The sequence below is a fragment of the Chiloscyllium plagiosum genome, unplaced genomic scaffold, assembly GCF_037043375.1.
Source record: "Chiloscyllium plagiosum isolate Xiang-an unplaced genomic scaffold, Cpla_swu_hap1 HiC_scaffold_2, whole genome shotgun sequence".
NCBI classification, from domain to species: Eukaryota; Metazoa; Chordata; class Chondrichthyes; order Orectolobiformes; family Hemiscylliidae; genus Chiloscyllium; species Chiloscyllium plagiosum.
Window position 1 is genome coordinate 12,241,252 of NW_028270140.1, and position 15,718 is coordinate 12,256,969.

A 15,718-nucleotide genomic window follows, 5' to 3' on the forward strand; every position below is an offset into this window, starting at 1 on the left:
AGGCAATCAGGGCATGGACAGTGTAAGTGATTTTGGCCTGATGGGGTCACGGTGGAGTTGTGGTCAAGGGGGGAGGTAGGACATGGAGTCGGAGAGTTGGCGTTTGGCCTGTGTGACAAGGAGGTCAGTTCAAAATACTACCGCCCCACCTTCTTCAGTAGGTTTGATGGTAAACCTGTGGTTGGTGAGGAGAGAGTGGAGTGCTGCACATTCCAAGCGGGGTGAAGTTGGAGTGGGTGAGGGGGATGGAGAGATTGAGGCGGCTTATGTCACATTGGCAGTCAGCAATGAAGAGGTCTCGGGCGGGTACAAGGCTGGTAGAGGGGCGCGGTGACCTGGTGGTTAGGGAAGGTTAGAGGCAGGAGAAGGGGTCATCGGAGGGAGATTAGGAGTTTTTGTTGCAGAAGGCATGGGGGCGGAGACAGTGGAAGAGCTCCATGTGTGGAGGGTACTGAATTCGTTAATTTGATGGGCGGAAGGACACGAACATGGCTGAAATAGAAATACTCATTCAGTGTTGTAACATGAATCATTTCGAGCAATGTGCCAGATGTTTCTGATGTTATTGGATGAATGCTACAGATTTGTATGTCATTCCTTATCTATATAGTGGAGGTGTTAATCCATTCAAAATAAACTGTGCTGTCATAAATGGGGACATAAACACGTTGCATCAACATTAATATTGTTTTGACTATTTTGTAATCTCTATGTTGCAGTGTTATTAATCTGCCATATGGAAAAGGTTTTGAAATGTATTTTTCTCCTTTAACCCAACTCCCCATCCCACAATCTAATACTAAAAGATATATTTTGCTTCACTTTCCTTTATCCAGAAAAAAAGCTTTCCTATTGCACTATGTGCTCTTCCCTTTCTTTCTCGATCCCAATCCAGTAAAACTTGTGGGATGAATGTGTAGATCGGAGACGGGTTTTGGGAAAACCGATTTCAGTATATGGGGCATCGGTCCCAGTATTGGGGAAAGAAGGAGCCGCACTGTTGGTCTTCACATGAACTTCACTGAAACCAGTATCCTGATGAATCTCCTAACAATGACTGAAATTAGAGTTTTAAATGATGATTAGATTTACATTTAGTTTTTGTTGTCACGTGTTGTTGCCACATCAGGCCTTCTTGGATACAAAGGTATTCACATACAAAAAACTGAGGTACAAAGTAGTAAAAGAAACCAAGTTAAAATGACCTTCATAGAATATGTAGAAAAAATAAAGTAATAAGGTATTAGTTAACATTAGCTAACAATAGTTAACATCAACATTAACATAGTTAACACTTAATGACTAGCCAGTTGTTGAGGAGGTGACAGGGTTGGAGGAGGACTGGCAGAGGAAGTGGCAGATGTAGATACAGTTACAAACAACATTTAAAAAAATATGTGGACAAGTATGTGAATAGGAAAGGTTTCGACAGATATGGGCCAAATTCAAGCTTATAGGGCTAGTTTAGTTTGGGTAACCTGGTCGGCATGAATGAGTTGTTTGACTGACTCTGAGAGAAAATTAGTAAGTTAATGACGATGGGCTAAGCAATACTTTAGGGTAGCGATACATATGCCAGGAATCAATATGGAAGGAAGAACAGAGCAAACAAAATGTGTTGACATTGAAGTAACTCCACAGAGGCTGGTATCCTGTCACTAAATTGCTCTTTATTTACACATGGAGAGTTCTTGACGTTGATTCAGCTTCCTTAGTGCCAGCTCTTAGAGTGAACAGAACCTCTGACACTCCTACTTATATATGTCAGCCAAGGGTCCCTGATTTTACCAAATTAACAGCCTCAATCAGGGAAATCATATTCTGAGGTCCACCTGGCTGACCTCATTACAATCACTACAACCATGACCCTGGATCATAACCCTAGATCACCATTGGATGTATTTAAATTTTATGCAGTATGTGTGTCTTTTTTAAAAAGAATAGGTCCAGCCAAAAGACTATTTCAAATGTAATTTCAGTAATTGTCCAGAGATGATGCCTGCAATTTCACACCTAACAGTTTCAAGGTGGCTTTGAAGAGAGCAACATACTGTAAATGGAATTGTAACCTCCTGTGATATCTCTGATTGTGGACATGATGGCAAAAATATAACAGTCTGGGTGAAAGACATGTAGGTGTTTCATCCATTCAAAAATAGACAATAAATAGGGGTTCAAAGCAATTTTCAACCCTGGTCTGTGTGTGCATGTGGGCTGAACTACTTTTTGCGTGCTAGTGAAGTGTTAATGTGTTGTGAAAGCCACAGTTAAAGGAATATTCACTCGTCATTCCGGTTAAATTATCATTTTCCTCTGAGTGCTCGAAGCTAGCCAGCAGGCCTATTATAAAACAGGACAAAAGAGTTTCGTGTTTAAACTTTAGACTGACTTCTTATTATTGATCTTTCTTCTTGTATTTCTAACTAATAAATTCATTCTTTTGTTAGCTTATACAAGCTTGGATAATTTGGCCCTATTCAAAGCATAAATTCTTTTGGTTACAAGGGAGGGAATCCTTTTTAATTAACCTTATTGCATGGTTGGTGAATACTGAATGGCAGCAAGTTCACCCCCCATCTGAAGCCATGTGAAATTGGGGAACCTTACTTCAGACCTGGTTGTATCAGTGCATCAATAAAACTGGAAAGTTGTGGGAAAGGAAGAATAAGTATGTCAGTGTTGATATGGACAAATTGAGTGGTGCAGGCAAAGACCAAATTTAACGGTAACAGTGCCTCAGAGGAAGGTTCATGCAAGGATTACTAACTAAATAAAATTCAACTCACTTTATCTGAATGCACTGAGCATTTCCCCAAAATCGATGAACTTGTGATACAAATTGAGAAAATAGGTTTGTTTAGGTCTAACCATCCTGACAGACAAGAGTACAAGGTGACCAAATTGGGAAATACATATTCCAGAGTATCAAATAGAAAGCCAGAGTGGAAAAGGATAACCTTAATGAAGAAGGTTGATATAAGGACCTGATTGAGGAAGGGTTTCTGGTTTTGAAGTCAGGAAGTAGGAAATTACGTGGATGTCGACTAGGAACAGCAAGGGGTAGAAAACCCTTCAGGGGAATAGTTTATTTTCCCGTGCCCCCCCCCCCCCCCGCCAATCACCAATGTAAGTTATGGTATTGGACAGAACAATTTATATGAAATTATAGGAACATGAAACCAAAGTAATGTAATAGTTTTGGAGGGCCTCATTTATCTTAATATAGACCAGGGAAACCAAGTTGGCAAAAGTAGCCTGGAAGATGGATTTATAGAATACTTTTGTGATATTTTCCTAACACAATATTTTGTAGAATCGAATAAGAATAAAGATACTTGATCTACTTTTGTCCAATGAAACAGGGTTAATTAGTAATATCATGACAAACGATCTGGTAAATGGTGATCATAGTAGAATTGAATTCCATAATAAATTTGAAATTGCGCTGAAAATGTGTTGCTGGAAAAGCGCAGCAGGTCAGCCAGCATCCAAGGAACAGGAGAATCGACATTTCAGGCATAAGCCCTTCTTCAGGGCTTTAGAAATATTGACCTAGTCCGATTTGAAAATGACCTACTCCGATCTTGCAAACCTTAAAAGACAGATACATGGGATGAGGGAACAACTGACCATGGTTGATTGGGTAAATAGGCTAAAAGATGTGGAGTCGATGAATAATGTGAAAAATTCAAAGAAACAGCTCAAAATATATAAATAAAATATATTACATTGTAAAATAAAAACTGAGCAAGAAGGGGTCCATCTATGGCTTATTAAATCATTTTGTGTAGACTAAGATCCCAATAAATGACAATAAAAATGGAAAAAAGACTGTTTCTCAATCACATGCATTGACCCTCCACTGCTTTGTCAGACTGCTGATCTGATGTCCATTCATGTATAGGAATGTTGAGCAGGAATGAACCATTCAGCCCCTCAAGTCTGCTGGTCATCGACTTCAACACTATATCCCAGCACACTTCTCCATTTCCCTTGATGCCATTAGCAATCCATCATTTTGTTCAAAGCACTATCCAGAACTACTTCACTGATATTCCACAGTGTGGGAAGAATCAAGTAATTTTAAATACTAAACTGAATTAACATTAAAATTTCTCAAAATGGGTCTAAACTCACTCCTTTTTCCTGGCCCTCATTACTATAGTGGGTTAACAAACTAATCCCTCTCATCTCCAGATGGGACATGAAATTCCCTTTGCTGGGATTTGAATTGAGCATAGCAATATTTACTGCATGTGGATCTATGACTGTAACTGATATTATTTTCAGATAAGCAATAAAGACTCCTAATGAGAGGGAAATATGAAGTTCTTAATCTGGTAGCATGGTTATAGCAAATTGCAGCAGGATATGGACAACTTTGAATTGACTGCATTACGTGGTGCTGGATCAGTGGTGCTGGAAGAGCACAGCAATTCAGGCAGCATCCGAGGACAGGCAAAATCGACGTTTCGGGCAAAAGCCCTTCATCAGGAATAAAAATTACGTGGTGCTCATGTGGATGTTCTTAAAACTGATATTCGATATCAAAAGCATTTTGTTCCTCAACAATAACATGTTAAATCTGAGCATAAGAATTATGGAAGTCATGTAAAAACCATCGCAATTTGAGACTCAACGTTAGGTACATTCACCACTGTCATGCATTTGTTACAAAACATTTTGTAAAACTCCTTCATTATTCAAGCCATATTGAAATTTTTTAAAGCTGCTTTGGAAGTAATGTTTTAACAAAGAAATTAATATTGAAGGAAAATGCTAAAATATTTTGACACCTAAATATATTTACCTTGCCCTTGCAGATACATTGGGCCAGAATATTCTGGTGCTCTTGAACAAATGGAAGATGCAATGAAAGAGTACTACACTTACACTGGTGAGCTGATACCAATGAATTCACAAAGTACTGGACAACTTGTGGCTGTTAGTGCTGAGGAGGATTCCTGGTTAAGAGCCCAGATTGTTTCAGTAGATGCTGCAAAAGTCAAGGTACTAGTACTTATGCTTGACGTAAAAGTAATATGTGAAAACTTGTGGATGTTTTACATGAACACTTTAGTTAAATCATAATATCTTCACCCTCCAGTAAGAGAGATTACCATTTCAACTACATTTTGTTAAAAGAATATAGACTGAAGGGATGTTTTAACTATGGCCACAGCAAATCATACTGTCGAACAGCTATAAAGTGTGACAGTGTTCGAAGTCAAACAGCTATGAAGTGACAGTTTGGAATCATACAGTAAACAAGAGTGTATCATGCAAGGGACATGCAAATCTTGCAAATACAACATTGCTTTTAAGGTGACCATATATGTGACCACGCATCTGTTTTAAAAGGAACTAAGTAGTGCAAAATGTTGACCACTCACAGCAAGCAGAATGTAGAGCAAAGAGCAGGATCTAAATTGCCAAAAACAAGGTAAGTAATAAATATACAGCAAATTTCAAAAGCTAAGGGATAAGTAGATGGTGGCGAACACTGTTTTTCTAATTTTCAGTAAGGGATAAGTTCTGTAATACACTATTTAATGAGGGAAATGGCAGGACTGTCGGCTCAATATTAGAGTGTGTAGAATCTTTCTGTGGGATGGGGTATATGTTAAAGAAGTTGTGTTGTATTGCAATAAGGAGAGATGTTATCTTAAAATGTTCTTCAAATGGGACCATATGGGTAGCGCAAAAAGGGGGCAATCACTTTTCTGTGGGTGTACTATAGACAAACAGTCAGGGAGGAATAGAAAAAATGGGTGTGGAGGCAGATCTCAGTGAAGTGAAAAATAATATGGTAATAATTCCCGACTCAGGCGACTGACTGTGTGGAGTTTGCACGTTCTCCCCGTGTCTGCGTGGGTTTCCTCCGGGTGCTCCGGTTTCCTCCCACAGTCCAAAGATGTGCAGGTTAGGTGAATTGGCCATGCTAAATTGCCCGTAGTGTTAGGTAAGGGGTAAATGTAGGGGTATGGGTGGGTTTCGCTTCGGCGGGTCGGTGTGGACTTGTTGGGCCGAAGGGCCTGTTTCCACACTGTAATCTAATCTAAATCTAATAGAAGGGGATTTCAGCTTGGCTAATATTAACTGGAATGTACAAAATGTGAAAGGCTTAGAGGGGCAGAATTCATTTTGAGTGTCCAGGAGATTGTTTTAAACCAGCACGTATGAAGCCCTACATCAGAAGGGTCAGTGCTGAACCAAATTTCTGGGAACCTTCCAAGCAAGTGGTAGGTGTAGCAATGGGGGAGCATTTTGGTGATAGTGGCAATAATTCAGTAAGGTTTTAGGTAATTATGGAACAAGTTGGATGGTAAATAAAGGTTCTGAATTGAGGGAAGGATTTTTTTTTAATATAAGTTTTTATTGAAAAGCTTTTTAAATCTTTTACAAAACATTTATATATGAAGAAAAAGAATAACACCATCGAAACAGAAAAAATGGTAGTACAAAAAATAAGGCCATAGCATAGGACCATTGTTAATAAACAACCCACTATTCTACCAAAACAAACATATCTACTTAACTAAAACTAAACTACAAACATATTAAATAAATTCTAGCTTAAACTACATTCAAATAACTTAAATAATATCTCACTACTTTATTTTACTCGTCACACTGAGGCTCCCATCCCTGGGACTGCCATCTACAGTACCCATATTATTTTCCTTCCAGTCTCCTCCCGGGGCCCCATGGGCACCCACAATGATTCCCACAGATATACACGGCCCTGATTAATATTGCTGATAAGTCAGCGTCAATATAATTTAAAAAGGGCCACCACAGCCTATAAAACTGTTCTGTTTTGTGGTGCACCATATTTGTGAGGTAATCTTGGGGGAGATGCTCCGTCACCAGCCTACGCCACCCCATAAGACCTGGTGATTTTTCTGATGTCCAATCCAGTAGAATGTTTTTCCTCGTGCAATGGGTAAGGATGTTACACAGTCTTTTCCCATGTTCCCCCAGAGAAGGCAAATTTGGCAACCCCAAAAGAAGAATTACTGGATTCATGTTAATTTCAATCCCCAGGATGTCCTTTAGTTCCCTTACTATCGCACTCCAACATCTTTGGATCTTACAACATAAACAATAACAATGTGCCCATATTAATTCGACACTTGGGACATCCTGATGACGCTCATCTCTTAAACTTAGCTAGCTTCTCTGGTGCCAAATGAGCCCTGTGTAAGATCTTCAATTGCATAGTCTGCGCTCTGTTACTTAAATTTTCCTTACATTCCCCCAGAAGTCTTCCCATACCTCCGGTAAAATGTCCTCACCTAACTCTCGGTTCCACGTCTTACAAAGTCCTTCCATATCCCCCAGGGCACAACCTTTCTGTAAATGATATAAAGTACTCCGTGAGAGTACCCGCACACTGGAGTATTCTTTTCTCTGCGTCTGATTTATAACTCTGGGCCAAGAGTGTGGCCTTCCTCTGTATATAGTCTCTTATCTGGAAGAATCGACAAAGGTCCCTTACGGACAATCCATATTTCTGACTTAACTGACTAAATGACATCAGAACCTCTCCCTCGAATAAATCTCTCAAACATAGAATTCCCTTATTCTCCCATGTCTTAAAGCCGGAGTCCATTGCGGGAAGGCCGATTTTAACATCAGGATATGACCAGACTGGACTTGGAGCAGCTACTTAGAAGAAAATCCATATCAGAGCAGTGGGAGGTGTTGAAAAAAGTAATAGTGTGCAGGGCCACCATCTTTCCATAAAGATGAAAGATGCATCAACAAATCCAGAGAATCCTGGATGTCAAGGAATGTATAGGATTGGGTAAGAAACAGAAAAGAAAGCTATGGTCGATATCAAAGGCTAAAAACTGCAGATGTCCCAAGACAAGTATGGAAAGCGTAGGGGTTTGCTTAAATAAAGTAGGAGAACAATGAAGGGGCACAAAAGAAAACAGTGGCAGTTAACATTAAGGACAATCTAAAGCTGGTTTCTAAGTACATTGGGGTAAGAGAATAACCAGGAAAAGAGTAGGGACTGAAGTGGCAGTCTGTGCATGGAAGCAAAGGTCATAGCTAAGGTCTTAAATGAGTAGTTTGCATCTGAATTCACAATCAAGAAAGATGAGTTAGGTCAAGCAATTAGGGAGTGGGATTGTGATCTGCTTGAACAAATTAGCAGGTGGCAGATTTGAAAGTGGATAAATCATTAGAATAGCTAATGTGGCACCATTATTCAAGAAGAGTAGGTAGCGATAAACCAGAAACAACAGGCCAGCGAGCCTATCATCTGCGGTAGGGAAACTATTGGAAAGAAAATTCCAAGGGACAAAATTAATCTCCACTTGGAGCAACAAGGATTAATCAAGGACAGTCAACATAGCTCTGTTAGGGGAGACCATGTCTAACAAATTTGATTGGACTTTTTTGAGGAGGTGAGTATATGCAGATGATGTAGTCTGTATGGATTTCAGTAAGTCTTTTGATAAGGTTTTGCATGACAGGGTGGTAAGAAGGTCTTGCATGTTAGGCTGCTAAGAAATTAAGAGGCCGTGGGATCCAAGGCAATTTGTTCAATTGGATCCAAAACTGGCTTGGTGACAGGGGCAAAGGTTGACAGTCAGAGTGTTTTTGTGATTGGAAGCTTGTGTCCAATGGCATCCCACAGGATTTCGTACTGAGTCCTTTGCTGTTTGATCTGTACGTCAGTGATCCAGACACGAATGTGAGAGGTATGATCAGTAAGTTTGCAGATGATACAAAAGTTGTTGGTGTGATAATTAATGAGGAGGAAGCCTTAGACTACAGGAAAATATAGGTGGGCTGTCAGATGGGCTGAACATTGGCAAATAGAATTTAATGCTACATTTGGGAGGCCTATCAAGGCAAGGGAGTACATATTGAACAGTAGGACCGTAGGAATTTTCTCTAGGTAGGAAAACTTTTCCTCTTGGTAGAGGGGTCAGTAATGGGGGAAACAGTTTTAAGGGAAGGAACAGAAAGTTTAAAGTGGATTTGAGGGGAACAAAATTCACCGAAGATTGTGCGTATCTGGAATTCACTATCTGCAGCAGTAGTAGAGGCGGGAACCCTCAAAATATTTCAGAAGTATTTAGATAAGCACTTGGAATACCATAGCATACAAGGCAATGGGCCAAGAGATGGAAAATGGAATTAGAATAAGTAGACTTCTGATGACCAGCATGGACACAATGGGCCGAAAAGTTTCTTGTTGTAAAGATTCCATGCCTGTATATGAAATAGTGCTCCTGCATTATACTTTGATATGCCTTAACACTGCTAATGGTACATTCTTCTCTTTTGCAACTCTTAAGAATAGGGAGGGTAGTTGTAAATTTTTATATTCATTGAGATATTATATTTCTCATTTCTCTAAAGTAATATTGATACATAAAATTGCCATGCAGGTGCAGTGAACAAGTAGCAAGGCAAATAGTATGCTAGTTTTCATTGTAAGGAGTTTGGAATACTGGAGTAACAAGACTTGGTGAGGTCATCTTTGGGCTTTTGTGCCATTTTGGTTTCCTTACATAAAGAAGGATTTGCTTGCGTTTGAGGGGGCTCAACCAATTTCATTAAACTGATTTCTGAGGTAAACTGGTTGCTCTAATTGGAGATTGGATATAATGGGCCTACATTTTCTGTAAAATGTAGAGGAATGAAAGATGCCTTCATTGAAAATTGGATTTTTTGTTTTGTTGGCTTGAAAGGGTAAGGTATGTAGTGATTGTCTCCCCTGGCTGAGAAATCTAGAACTTGGCGTCATGGCATCAGGTTACCATACATCAAGAACATTTCTGAACTGACAGCCAGACTACTACGACCACTAGGACTCATAACAGCACACAAACCAACAGCCACTCTCAGACAATAACTCGCCAGGACAAAGGACCCGATACCCAGCATGAGCAAAAACAACGTAGTGTACAAAATCCCATGCAAGGACTGCACAAAACACTACATAGGACAAACAGGAAGACAGCTAACGATCCGTATCCATGAACACCAACTAGCCACGAAACGACACGACCAGCTATCCTTAGTAGCCGCACACGCAGATGACCAACAACATGAGTTTGACTGGGACAACACTACTATTATGGGGCAAGCCAAACAAAGAACAGCCAGGGAATTCCTAGAGGCATGGCACTCATCCACAAACTCCATCAACAAACACATCAACCTGGACCCAATATACCGGCCACTGCAGCGGACAGCTGGAACTGACAACCGGAAGCAGCAGAGACAAACCACTCTAAATGCCGGAGGAAACATCAGAGAAGCGCTTCACAGGAGGCTCCCAAGCACTGAGGATGTCACCTTGACAGGACGAAACGTCTGCAACACAAATTCCCAGCTCGGCGAACAGAACCACAACAACGAGCACCCGAGCTACAAATCTTCTCACAAACTTTGATCAGGTTATGATTTTGGCTCAAGGGCACTATTTGGCCAATTCCTAATTTCATAAATACTGGCTTGTTTTTGTGCTGTGAATGTGAACTATATTAGTTCTAGGACTCAATCTATTCAACTTGAGTTCAGGAGCAGACTAAGAACTGTTATTGTTTGAGCTTTTAATGGGGCTCCAGAAAATGAGGAGTTGGTTGAGTAAATTTGTCAGCAAATGTCAAAAATGACTGGTGAGCGTAATACTAAATACAGGGAAGGAGTGCAATTTTTGATATTGAGAACGTCTTTGGTCAGTATGTCTCCAGTCCAACAAAGAAGGAAGGGAAATTGTGTCTGCTGCTGGGTAATGAATTTGGCAAGTGGAGTGTGGTACAGTGGAACATGATTCACTTCAGTGGGATGATAATGCAAGTTAATTCAGCATGGTTATGAAAGGAGAACAGAAACATTGAGTGTGTGAATACGCAACTGAAGAAAGTTTAAGTTCAGTGATTTAAGAACAGATCTAGGCTGCAGGGATCGATTGGAAATAGCAATGGCATAGTCAAGAAATGACAAAAACAATGGAGGACATGCAGGCAAGAGGTTGCATCTGAACTAACTAGGCATATTCTATTTGAAGGGAATAAGATACAATGAATATGAATAAGACCATAAGACATAGGAGCGGAAGTAAGGCCATTCGGCCCATCGAGTCCACTCCGCCATTCAATCATGGCTGGTGAGCATTTCAACTCCACTTACCCGCATTCTCCCCGTAGCCCTTAATTCCTTGTGACATCAAGAATTTATCAATTTCTGCCTTGAAGACATTTAGCGTCCCAGCCTCCACTGCACTCTGTGGCAATGAATTCCACAGGCCCACCACTCTCTGGCTGAAGAAATGTCTCCGCATTTCTGTTCTGAATTTACCCCCTCTAATTCGAAGGCTGAGTCCACGGGTCCTAATCTCCTCGCCTAACGGAAACAATTTCCTAGCGTCCACCCTCTCCAAGCCATGTATTATCTTGTAAGCTTCTATTAGATCTCCCCTTAATCTTCTAAACTCCAATGAATATAATCCCAGGATCCTCAGCCGTTTCTCATATGTTCGACCTACCATTCCAGGGATCATCCGTGTGAATCTCCACTGGACACGCTCCAGTGCCAGTATGTCCTTCCTGAGGTGTGGGGACCAAAACTGGACACAGTACTCCAAACGGGGGCCTAACCAGAGCTTTATAAAGTCTCAGTAGCACAACAGTGCTTTTATATTCCAACCCTCTTGAGATAATTGACAACATTGCATTCGTTTTCTTAATCACGGACTCAATCTGCATGTTTACCTTTAGAGAATCCTCAACTAGCACTCCCAGATCCCTCTGTACTTTGGCTTTATGAATTTTCTCACCGTTTAGAAAGTAGTCCATGCTTCTATTCTTTTTTCCAAAGTGCAAGACCTCGCATTTGCACACATTGAATTCCATCAGCCATTTCCTGGTCCACTCGTCCAAACTGTCTAGTTCCATCTGCAGCCTCCCCACTTCCTCAGTGCTACCTGCCTGTCCACCTAACTTTGTATCATCAGCAAACTTCGCTAGAATGCCCCCAGTCCCTTCATCCAGATCATTAATATATAATGTGAACAGCTGTGGCCCCAACACTGAACCCTGCGGGACACCGCTTGTCACCGGCTGCCATTCCGAAAAAGAACCTTTTATCCCAACTCTCTGCCTTCTGTCAGACAGCCAATCCTCAATCCATACTAGTAGCTCACCTCGAACACCATGGGCCCTCACCTTGCTCAGCAGCCTCCCGTGTGGCACCTTATCAAACGCCTTTTGGAAGTCTAGGTAGACCACAACCACTGGGTTTCCCCGGTCTAACCTACTTGTCACTTCTTCAAAGAACTCCAACAGGTTTGTCAGGCACGACCTCCCCTTACTAAATCCATGTTGACTTGTTCTGATCCAACCCTGCTCTTCCAAGAATTTAGAAACCTCATCCTTAATGATGGATTCTAGAATTTTACCAACAACCGAGGTTGGGCTAATTGGCCTATAATTTTCCATCTTTTGTCTTGATCCTTTTTTGAATAAGGGGGTTATAACAGCGATCTTCCAATCATCCGGGTCTTTCCCTAACTCCAGTGACTTTTGAAAGATCTCAACCAATGCCTCTGCTATTTCCTCAGCCACCTCCCTCAGAACTCTAGGATGTAACCCATCAGTGCCAGGAGATTTATCAATTTTAAGACCTTTTAGCTTTTCTAGCACTTTCTCTTTTGTAATGGCAACCATACTCAACTCAGCCCCCTGACTCCCTTTAATTGTTGGGATATTACTCATGTCTTCCACAAGTTCTGCTATTTCCTTATCTCCCATCACTAGGCTTCCAGCAGCAGTTTGAAGTGGCCCAATGTCTACTCTTGCCTGTCGTTTGTTTCTTATGTATTGAAAGAAACTTTTACTATCATTTCTAATATTACTGGCTGGCCTACCTTCATATTTGATCCTCTCCTTCCTTATTTCTCTCTTTGTTATCCTCTGTTTGTTTTTGTAGCCTTCCCAATCTTCTGATTTCCCAGTGCTCTTGGCCACTTTATAGGCTCTCTCTTTTTCTTTCTTAGATTTCCTGACTTCCTTTGTCAGCCATGGCTGTCTAATCCCTCCCCGGATAATCTTTCTCTTCTTGGGGATGAACCTCTGTACAGTGTCCTCAATTTTACCCACAAACTCCTGCCATTTTTGCTCTACTGTCTTCCCTGCTAGGCTCTGCTTCCAGTCTATTTTCGTCATTTCCTCTCTCATGCCCTCATAATTACCTTTATTTAACTGTAACACCATTACATCCGATTTTGCCTTCTCTCTTTCAAACTGCATACTGAACTCTACCATATTATGGTCGCTGCTTCCTAAGTGTTCCCTTACTTTAAGATTTTTTATAAAGTCTGGTTCATTACATAGCACTAGGTCCAGAATAGCCTGCTCCCTTGTGGGCTCCATGACAAGCTGTTCCAAAAAGCCATCCTGTAAGCATTCCATGAATTCCCTTTCTTTGGATCCACTGGCAACATTATTTGCCCAGTCCACCTGCATATTGAAGTCTCCCATGATCACTGTGACCTTGCCTTTCTGACATGCCTTCTCTATTTCCCAGTACATGTTGCGCCCCTGGTCCTGACCACTGTTAGGAGGTCTGTACATAACTCCCACTATGGTTTTTTTGCCTTTGTGGTTCCTCAATTCCACGCACACAGACTCCACATCATCCGACGATATGTCATTCAGCACCATAGATTTAATTTTGTTCTTAACTAACAAGGCAATGTTAGGTTTTGGTGAGTACACTGGATGGCAATAAAAGCAGTTAAAATGAACTGAAAAGAAGCTTAGACAAATGATAGGAGCAAGATTTATTTAATTTTGGACCGTATAGGAATGAATTGAAGCAGTTAATATGGAATCCAGAAAGAGGTTGCTAGAAAAGATTAGCAGAAGACAATAATTTGAGCTGAAATATTTTATGAATAAAGTTCATGATAGGCAAAAATTGTGCCTGCTAAAGACCTAAAGGAAAGAATCCATGAAGAAGCCAGGCAACAGACTGAACTGATAAATTAGTACTTTTCACCCACCTGTGTTCCTAAGATGTTGCTGTAATGTGGCAACTGTAAACTTTTCACTACTCGTTTGAGTATATGTGACAATAAAGCTAATTTAATTCAATTCATAAAAGAAACTGCTACCAATAAATTTGCAGTAGTGTCGGATGGGAAGTTGACGTCTGTATAGTGGTGATTAGAGATGTTCCAAAGGGAATAGCATTACTGAAAAGTGCCAAGTCAGTTGATCTGGCTAGAATGCATCTTAGGTGCTGAGAATAGCAAAGGCGTTGTTCGCAATCTTATTTCCTTTCATTATGTAGGCAGGAGTAGTGCCAGACAACTTGAGGATTCCTCATGTTCTGTAATGATTCAAGAAAGGGGGAGTATAGACCAGGAAACTTCATGTTAGAAGGCCTAAAATCGATGATTGGTAAATTAATGGAAGCTATTATTATGAGCAAAAGCTTTTATTTGGAAAAGCATGGATTAATCAAAGTGAGCTACGTTGGTTTGTTGAAGGTAAAATGTCTGACTAGCTTGTTTGAATCTTCAAGGTAACAGTATTGACCAAGCTTTACAGTGGAGGACCTTGTATATGGAATTTCTACATTCAACAGTGTCTCACAGAAGTTTTTTTAATAGATATTTTTATTGAACATTTAACATGTTTTTACAAACTTACAAAATAGTACATACAAATACAAACATCAATATACAATTAAATATTCAATAAATAATAACCAAAACCTAACAGACAAAAGAAGAGATTAAAAAGAGAAAACAAAACTCAACTAACTACTAATCTAACCTATAACTAACCAGAGTGTATAATAAAATACATTACTCGAGAAAAAAAGGATAACATAGTAATTAAATAGTAAAGTACATGCTCGGAATGAATTAACATCAAGTCATAATAAAACCCATATTCATGCGGGATTCCTTCCCCAAGGGCCCCCGGACCAGCCAGAACCGCCACCACAACTAGGTGAAAGCCCTTGACAAAATGGCCAAAATATTTGTATCTATATAATTCAGGAAGGGCTGCCATATTTTATAGAATAATTCAGTTTTTTGGTGCACCATATTTGTAAGGAAGTCAAGGGGAATACATTCCATAACCAACCTATACCAATTCGAAAGTTCTGGAGGGCCCTCAGCTACCCAGTTTACTAAGATAGTTTTCCTTGCACAAAAGGAGAGAATGGAAAATAATTTGTGCACATCCAGGGATGGCAAGCTCAAAGCCCAGGAGAAAAGATATGGATCTACTCTAATTTCCGCTCCCAAGATTTCTGTCAAAGCATTTGCTACTATGACTCAGTATTTGCGGATCTTATGACACGTCCATAAGCAGTGTGTGAGAGTGCCCACCTCTATTTTACATTTGGGACACATTGGAGATGCTCCTGCCCTAAATTTTGCCAATCGTTCCAGTGCTATATGAGTCCTATGGAGTATCTTTAACTGAATGGCTTGGGTTCTATTACAGATGGAGATTTTTCTGGCATTTTCCCAGATGTTGTCCCACATTTCTGTGGATATTTCCAACCCCAATTCCTGATCCCATGTTCTAAGCAAACGTTCCATGTCTTCCAAAACTTCATTATGTAATAAATGATAGAGCGTGCTGACTGAAGGTAAACCCATTGGCAACAACACTCTTCATTCCCTATCTGATTTATAAAGGCTATCTAATTACATGCTGAAAAT

The 15,718-nt window shown here is 40.3% G+C and overlaps 1 protein-coding gene across 1 annotated transcript in view; it reads left to right on the forward strand.

Annotated features, from left to right (window-relative positions):
• LOC122564384 (tudor domain-containing protein 7-like) overlaps positions 1–15,718 on the forward strand; it is a 122,355-nt gene that overhangs the window by 65,803 nt on the left and 40,834 nt on the right. Inside the window, exon 8 of the mRNA XM_043719169.2 lies at positions 4,824–5,010. Coding sequence (XP_043575104.1) covers positions 4,824–5,010 — 187 coding nt within the window. The remainder of the gene's footprint in view (positions 1–4,823; positions 5,011–15,718) is intronic.